This window comes from Procambarus clarkii, chromosome 55 (genome assembly GCF_040958095.1).
Source record: "Procambarus clarkii isolate CNS0578487 chromosome 55, FALCON_Pclarkii_2.0, whole genome shotgun sequence".
NCBI lineage: Eukaryota > Metazoa > Arthropoda > Malacostraca > Decapoda > Cambaridae > Procambarus > Procambarus clarkii.
In genome coordinates, this window is record NC_091204.1 from 32,054,153 (window position 1) to 32,063,650 (window position 9,498).

The following is a 9,498-nucleotide window of genomic DNA, read 5'->3' on the forward strand; positions in this document are numbered from 1 at the left end:
TGTGGTAGATTGGTGTGGGTGTAGTGTGGGTGTGATTGGCTGGTGTGGATGGTTGGTGTGGGTGTTGTGGGTTGAGGGTTTGGCGTGGGTGGGTGTGGGTGTAGTGGGTGTGGTTGGCTGGTGTGGTTTTAGTGGGTGTGATTGGCTTGTGGTAGATTGGTGTGGGTGTAGTGTGGGTGTGATTGGCTGGTGTGGATGGTTGGTGTGGGTGTTGTGGGTTGAGGGTTTGGTGTGGGTGGGTGTGGGTGTAGTGGGTGTGATTGGCTGGTGTGGATTGTTGGTGTGGGTGTTGTGGGTTGAGGGTTTGGTGTGGGTGGGTGTGGGTGTAGTGGGTGTGATTGGCTTGTGGTTGAATGGTGTTATTGGCTGGTGTGGATGGTTGGTGTGGGTGTTGTGGGTTGAGGGTTTGGTGTTGGTGGGTGTGGGTGTAGTGGGTGTGATTGGCTTGTGGTAGATTGGTGTGGGTGTAGTGTGGGTGTGATTGGCTGGTGTGGATGTTGGGTTGGCTGGAGTGGGTGTGATAGGTTGGTGTGGCTGTAGTGGGTGTGGTATGTGATGTGGGTGTGGGTGGTGGGTGTGGGTGTGGGTGTGGGTGTGGGTGTGGGTGTGGGTGTGGGTGTGGGTGTGGGTGTGGAAGTTTAATGCACTGGGTCCCAGAAGGATACAGACTGAGAATGGGTGCCTCAAGTGGTACCTCACTTTTTTTTTGTTCGTAATGCTTCAAATTATTATATACTTTTGAATTTTGTTAGATTTTCTATAAATTTTATTAGTTTTCACATTTTGTTTATTCTGTCCAATAAAAGCAACATAGAACACTTTCAAAGGCGTTGACCCCCACCGACCATTGGTGACCCTCGTCCCACTGGTCGCATGACAAGCTACACACACCAGCTAAACCCACAAGCTGCACCCACAAGCTGCACTCACAAGCTGCACTCACAAGCTGCACCTACCAGCCACACATACCAGCCACACCCAACAGCTAAACACACTAGCTACACCCAACAGCTAAACACACTAGCTACACCCAACAGCTAAACACACTAGCTACACCCACTAGCTACACCCAACAGCTAGCTACATACACTAGCTAAACAGAACAGCCACACACACACACACACACACACAAGCCACACCCAACAGCTAGCTACATACACTAGCTAAACACAACAGCCACACACACACACACACACACACACACACACACAAGCCACACCCAACAGCTAGCTACATACACTAGCTAAACACAACAGCCACACACACACACACACACACACAAGCCACACCCAACAGCTACACACACTAGCTACACCCACTAGCTACACCCAACAGCTAGCTACAAAACACAACAGCCACACACACACACACACACACACACACAAGCCACACCCAACAGCTAAACACACTAGCTACACCCACTAGCTACACCCAACAGCTAGCTACAAAACACAACAGCCACACACACACACACACACAAGCCACACCCAACAGCTACACACACTAGCTACACCCACTAGCTACACCCAACAGCTAGCTACATACACTAGCTAAACACAACAGCCACACACACACACACACACACACAAGCCACACCCAACAGCTACACACACTAGCTACACCCACTAGCTACACCCAACAGCTAGCTACATACACTAGCTAAACACAACAGCCACACACACACACACTCGTGTCTTTGAGACAGTTCATCAAAATTTTCACTGATTATAAGAGTCTGATCCTTCATACTGTATTATGACACGAAATAAATTTTATGGTTACTGCAAGATTGGGAGGAGGGAACCATCTTCTTCCGGCGGGGTTTACCAATCCCCCATTTTAATTAATGAATCTGTAACCATATTTAATTCCTTTTGGGATTGCGTGAAAGATTCCGATGGTGATTTATTTCTACGTTGTTTTTCGTGTAGCTTTTGAGTCTATTATACTTTTAGTAACAGTACCTAACCAACCCTTCAATATTGAAATTGTTTCCAGTTTCCAATGGGATATTTATTATTATGAAAACACATTGATTTTTATAATTTATATTAAAAACAACATTTTTCGTTGATCTTATATATTAAGCCTGATTTAGGACTTATTGCATATATTTTGAGTTTGCAAGTACTAATTTTTATACCAAAAATATTACAATTAGTGAAAATAGGTTAAGTGATGGGACATACCAATAGACTATGTCTCTTCTTTCAAATACCTTGGAGTCTCTGTCCCTTGTACCTCAACTGCAATCAATAAGTTACATCAACAATGTAGAGACAGACTCAAGGCTCTCAGAACTGTAGTGGGGTACAGCCCGAAATATGGTGTTAATATTAGAATAGTAAGAATGATGTATTTAGCGTATAAAGGTCTCTGATAGACTATCATGTACCAGCTTTGGTCCTGCAGAATGGCAAAAGTATTGATAGACTGGAAAAAATACAAAATGAAGCGTCCTATACAAAGTTCTCAACATGCGGAAAGAATTAAACGAGATAGAATATATGAAATTAATCTTATGATGGGACTTATCAAATAGGTCCCTTAAAAGTGTTATTAGACGAGAACTCCTGGATGAACTTGAAGAAAGTAAAACAGTGTAAAACTGGACAGTGTTTCTGTTTATGTCTAGAATGGGAACCCCTGTAAGAGAACCTCTTGAAACACTTGTCACATTCAAAAGGCTTCTCCCCTGTATGGAGTCGACGATGTTCTGTTAAGGCTTCTTTTCGCTTATATACTTTTTGGCAAATATCACATATGAATCTGTGTTCGTCATCATCAACCTCATTTCCATCTGCTCTCATTGCATGACCATTGTTAAGAGGAGAGTAGTAGGCTAAACCGGGGGGTGCCAACTTCAGGGACTTAGCCTGAGTGTTGGATGGAGCTGACTGTACAGAGGTTAGTTTTGGCGATGCTGATGGTTTAGATTTAAGGGAGAGATCGATCGGTTGTACATCATCAACCTCATTTCCATCTGCTCTCATTGCATGATCATTGTTAAGAAACGACGAGTCAATGCTTACAACCTTGGGATTAGCCTGAGTGTTGGATGGAGCTGACTGTACAGAGGTTAGTTTTGGCGATGCTGATGATTTAGATTTAAGGGAGAGATCGATCGGTTGTACATCATCAACCTCATTTCCATCTGCTGTCATTGCATGATCATTGTTAAGAGGAGGGTAGTAGGCTAAACCGGGGGGTGCCAACTTCAGGAACTGGTAAAACGACGAGTCAATGCTTACAACCTTGGGATTAGCCTGAGTGTTGGATGGAGCTGACTGACCCTCACAATAGTCACTGAAACGTGGAGAACGAACCTTCTTTCCATTACTAGTGGTCTGGGCAGAATCTGCATCTCTTTCATCATCCCTACTCCCCAAAATGTTATTTTTTTGATGTTGTTGCTGTATTTTTTGTTGTTGTTGATGGGATTGTTCATCTAACCACTCAAGAGTGTGTTGATGTGGGCATCGCCAGGAGACGAGAGCCTCCCCCCCCCACAGTGCCACATTCACACACTTTTTGTCCCTTCGTCTCGCCCATTGTCCCATCGTCCATGCCTTCATGACATCCACCAGCGACATCTTTGATGTGCCCTTGAGTATGTTGGGACTGAGAAATGTTATGTTGAGATGGTTGCTGTTGTCCATTGTCACTGCCCCGGGGCACAAACCCAGCCTCTAGACAACTGCCTGAGTGACAGTTTCTTTGTGGTGTGATTTTATTGTCTGGGTTGGAAGAGGACTGTGTGTCATGTCCAACATGCGCCATGTTCAGATGATTGGTGAGCCGCTTAGTACTGGGGTCCTGAAATTTTTTTAGGTTGTTACAATCAGACCATTATTAAATTAGTCTATAAACATCCAAACTATAAAAAAAAAAACTATGATCATTGAGAAACAATATTCATTGCTGGTAAATTTTACATTGTAATTTTTACATCCCTAGGCATTCCATAAAATTCAATTTTAGACAATTATTCATCAAAAAAATTACAAAAATTACACACACACAAAAAACAAAACAAAAAAAAAACAAATTAATTCTATAACCCTTAAGAAGGAACGACGAGAATACGACTTCACTCACTATACTGAATGGATTTCTTCAAGGATTTAAACACATGTTGTCACTGGGCGTGAACTACGAGGTAGACTGAGGGAGTAAGGAGCTATCACATCCTTTTTATTCATTGAGGACAATCTAGTGGCCAGCGACGAAGAGCTCAGGTCTCGAAGCTCCGGCGAGTATTATGTTATCCGATACTGTATATAATATTTGGCCCAATGGACTTCAGGGAGCCATTGAGTTAACACACCATAACGCCAACACCAATATTTATGTGAAATGTCATTACTTACTTGATCAATGAGAGGGACCCCTCGTCAGAGGATTCTGAGGAGGAATCTTCAGATGAATCTTCAGATGAATCTTCAGATGAATCTTCAGATGAATCTTCAGATGAATCTTCAGATGAATCTTCATCGTCTCGGTTCACCATTCCAAACCTACTTCTGATGGCATTTTTCTTTCTTTTCTTGAAGGGTGGGTTAAGATCATTATCATCTGATAATGTCTTTTTGATGTTGGTGTTTTTTTTTGGGGGGGGAAAGGTCTGGGGTAGATTGAGTTAAGGGAAACTCATTTGGGTCGATTTTGTTCAGAGTGAACAATGACATGCTAATTTGGGGAAGGGAACTATCCATACGGATACCATTCCATATGTTTTATATGTGAAGGGGATCGAGGTCTTTGCCACATATGACAAGCATGTATTCACCTTGTACAATGGAGGACATTTACTCATTAAAACCTTTGGAGTTAGTAGAATTAAAAAAGGGAATGGGACTGGACTCAGCATAAAGACGTACACTTAGACAGGCACCGGCTCTATCAACGAGACGAATTGAGTCTTGTCTGATCTCTCTGTTGGTGTGAAGCTCTTTATATAAAAATGGTCCAAGTTGTTATTTTGGGGGCCTCAGAATACCACCGGATGCACACACATACACAGACACACACACACACACACACACACTCATATAATATTTATTATGGATTTTAATTTAACCAAGCTGTAGAAAGAGACCAATATATATAAAAACAACTACTTATGCCTAGTGTATAAAAAGAATAAAGTTGCTTCTTGAAGAGAAAGAGGAACAGACTGACAATTAAAAATATCAAAGCTAAACATAAAATTAATATATCCCTTTTAGAATTTGAAATTAAATTTTCTACTTCTTGTAATTCCAAATCTGCAGTTTGAATGGGATAATGTTTATATTTAGCTTCATTAATGATATAATTACTCATATCTATCACTTTAGAATCTCTATCATAGGTTTTAGAATTAATCTTGTGAGTAATTGCTTGACCAAGGCTGTTTACATCAAACTGACTAAGCAGGCTTAAAATCATCTTGTTCTCTTCTAAAGAATTTGTGGTAGTTCCATCCATACCAATTATGTTTATACATTGGGGATAAATGTGTATTATTTCATTTATGGCAGATAAATGTATCATATCTGGTGTTATTTGTGGTGTGGTTATAGACTGTGGAGGCCCCAATTTAATATATTGTCCAAAGTTTATATCTTGTTCTAACAATTGATTAATTATTTTATGGCGAAGGTTTTCTAATGCAGCATGAGTTATTTCATTATTGTACCCACCAATATTACCTATTGATAAATATAATTCTAATGGTAACAACACTAATCCCACAGATAAAACAAGGGATAAAGACGAAGATAAAACGGATAAAAGCCGTTTTGAAAATTGAATGCTCATTTCAACCATAGATGATCGAATGATCATCGCCAAAAGTTGAATAATCATTTGTTGAGATGAAGCTTCTACCATAATTACAGATAATAATTCTTGAAGAGCATCATGGAGAATGTTTTCGGAGAAATATTTTAACAGTCTTGAAATTATCTTAGGCACTCGAGTTGTAACTTCAATTTCGGTTATAGTAATAGCCTCATCTTTTATTAATGATAATAAATCGGAAAACTCAGATTCTAAACGTGTTATTATAACATCTATGAAATTAGTAGTAGTAGTAGTATACTGTTCAATAAATGATACATTTTCGGAGGATACTACTATATCCGCTTCGTCAACAAATTGTTCTTTTTCGAGTATTGACTGTGGAACAACTGTTTCAATATAACCTCTGTCAACATCCATATAATTTTGTTTGTTCAATTTATCCATAAGAATCATACTCATTCCTGATGTTGGATTAAGTAAGTCCACTAATTCACCATCGGTTAATTGGTTGATAACTTGATTGCCAAATATAAAACCTAATATCTGGCGGTGGACATGACTATGGCATTGATCTGACTGGCTATCGTAGTATTTATGAAAGAATTTACAATAGATTGAGTTAAAGTTTATATTCTGTTGCTGAATATTCCATGTCAATGGTGGAGCATCGATTAAGCCAGCAACAGCTTTTCTCAGTTAATATGTATTTGTATTCTTGGCATAGGCAATGGGGTTCTTTTGATAAGATTGTAAATCGTTTTCATTAGAAGGACTCCATCGACTTGAAGGTCTTAGAGCCAATGTTTTAAGTGCAGACAACTGTACACCACAATAATTTTCGTTAGATTCCTTGACATTAATCGACCAAGTTTCAACGGGAATAGGTTTCGAGAAATAATGATTGTCTGTTTCTGTATTGTTTAGAATAGATTTTAAATCATTACCAAATCTTTCTTGAAGAAATTCAAGGACCTCATTATGAACAGCATAACATGCTTCACTACAGGCATATTCACGTTCGTTTATTAAAATAGCTGATCCAGATCCGGGCTGACAAGCAGTTTTTACATCATAATAACATTTTAGCATGTTACAACCTAGCGTTGTGAATTTAACTTCAAAGTCGTTGGGATTTTCATCTAAGAAAGCTTTGGGGAAATTGGGAGGAATATTTTTCCATGGTATATTCTTAATGATAATATTTTTAAAATACTTACTTCCATTTCTTTGTTGAAGAATCTCCATTGTTTTTCGTTGTGATATACGATGTACTATGTAAGTTGCAATTGCAATATCAGAGACAGTAACAGTTTTCATTATGAAAATGTTAAGAGTATTTATTTATTTTTTTAATATTGATCAATATAATAAAGAAATTTGAGAATTCATTTACCAGAATACTGAGAGGAATCATGGTGGAAGCTGGAGTAAATGGTGATGCTGAAAGTTGGAATAGTGGTGGTGGTGGTGAAGAATATGGGTGTCATCGAAATGATTATTATTATCAACCAACCATTCCACAAATACCATTACAAACAACTCAATATATGATTGTACCTTATTATATGACTTCAGTGCCACATTCAATTTATGTAATTCCACCTTCTTCATGTTTCGTTTATGATTTTCCTTCAAAATATTTTTATCAATTACCACCACCACCACCACCACTACCACCACCACCACCACCACCACCACAACCACCGCTACCACAATCATCAGAAATTTATTCCCATTACAGTGTTGAAGTTCAATATAAAATTTCCTTTTTAGAAAAGGAAAAAGAAAATTTAAAATCATGGAAAATTTTACGAAATATTGATGGACATATAACAGAGGTCCCCTGGGGTATATCCTTCATATACATTGCATATGAATATGGTGGGTTACCTCGAGAATTATTTATGAAATATGTTAATGAATGTTGCAATGGTAGTTAAACATTTTCTTTGCAAATAAGCTCAGTGAGTAAATATTGTATATTATTACATCAATGCACCATACACCACACCACCCATTAGTGCACTCATATGTCGCTATTTGATCACCATTATCAATGGGCCTAACATTATTATTAATAATAAATTAAAAGTATAACCCAGCCAATATTTTTAATTGATTTCAATATAAATTGCCATATATCAGATTGCCCAATGCCTTGAATCACTTCACCAATACCATCTCCTAAAATTTCGGCAATATTTCTTAAAATTGTTCCCTGTTCACATTTATATATATAAAATATTTCTTTATTTTCTAAATTAGAAATAGGTTCATAACCCTGGACAAATTGTGAAAGATAATTGTAGTTATGGGGACAACATATTCCCTTACAGCCCAAATTTAATATGTTTTGGGTTTCTGCAGAATTTGGAATATCAAATTGACAGTTCCAGACTTTTTTATTGAACAATGGATGAGTATTATCATTTAGTATGTCATAGTTAATATAATCAACCCGATTGATAGGGAATTTACAAAATCTGGTCAAATATACTTCTTTTTTAGGGAATGTCCTTTTCCAACATGGTATCTAAAACAACCACTGTTCTTCCGATTGTATTTGTTCAAATATTCAAGAAAAGCAACACCTACACCTAATAATATCGCAGATTTCAATATCAAACTTTTATGTTTACCAGCCCATTTGGTCATAGTGTTAAAAATTTTAGTTAATTTGGAATCAGTTGGTGAAGGATTACTTTCTAAATATTCAAGAAATTGAGTTTCGTTTTCAAACCCAAGATCTTGGGCAAGTTTATTTACATTGTTAATGTGTTCTTCATAGAGTTTAAATGGGTATTTTTTTAACATATGTTGTTTAAGAGCTTTGTTTTCTATAATATTTAGAATAGGGGATTCTACATCACCATGCAAAATATTTTTCATAATTTTATTAAAATCATATTGGGATTTAAAATTTAGGTTTTCATTGATAGAATTAATAAAAGATTTGGCTGGGTGATGAAGATTTGACAATTTAATGTTTTCTGTCAAATCTGTCAGATACTTATTTGTATTTAAAAAAGATTTATTTTCATCAACCAAACTTTGGGTGATGTGAATAAAAGGCTGAAGACCATGGTCAATTTCTTTTATCATCAATTCTGTCATGAGCTATTCTTTCTTTTTTAAATAAGTATTAAAAAAGAGTTAATTTTACTGTTTTAAAACAATTAAGTGTTTGGTATGTGAGTTGTGGTAACTGTGCGGCCGGTCTGCTGTGATTGGCTTGATGGAGCACCAATCACGGGTGAAGTGGGCGGAGCCAACGAGAGGATTTTCACTAGTGTGTGTGTGGGTGTGTGTGTGTGTCTTTGTGTGTGTGTGTGTGTGTGTGTGTCTTTGTGTGTGTGTGTGTCTTTGTGTGTGTGTGTGTGTGTGTGTGTGTGTGTGTGTGTGTGTGTGTGTGTGTGTGTCGTTGTATGTGTGTGTGTGTGTGTGTAAGAATGAGTGTGTGTGTGTGTATATGTGTTTTGGTGTGTGTTTGTGAGAATGTGTGTGTGATTCCTGTGTGAGAATACGTTTTATGTGTCAGAATATGTGTGTGTGTGTGTATGTGTGTGTGTGTGTGTGTGTGTGTGTGTGTGTGTGTGTGTGTGTGTGTGTGTGTGTGTGTGTGTGTGTGTGTGTGTGTGTGTGTGTGTGTGTGATTCCTGTGTGAGAATGTGTTTTGTGTGTCAGAATGTGTGTGTGTGTGTGTGTGTCTTT

General features: G+C 38.1%; 1 protein-coding gene across 1 annotated transcript in view; it reads right to left on the reverse strand.

Annotated features, from left to right (window-relative positions):
• Nucleotides 1-4,366: 4,366 nt before the first annotated feature.
• LOC138352981 (nucleolar transcription factor 1-like) overlaps nucleotides 4,367-9,498 on the reverse strand; it is a 48,180-nt gene continuing 43,048 nt past the window's right edge. Inside the window, exon 5 of the mRNA XM_069305645.1 lies at nucleotides 4,367-4,476. Within this exon, the coding sequence (XP_069161746.1) occupies nucleotides 4,367-4,476 (110 nt within the window). The remainder of the gene's footprint in view (nucleotides 4,477-9,498) is intronic.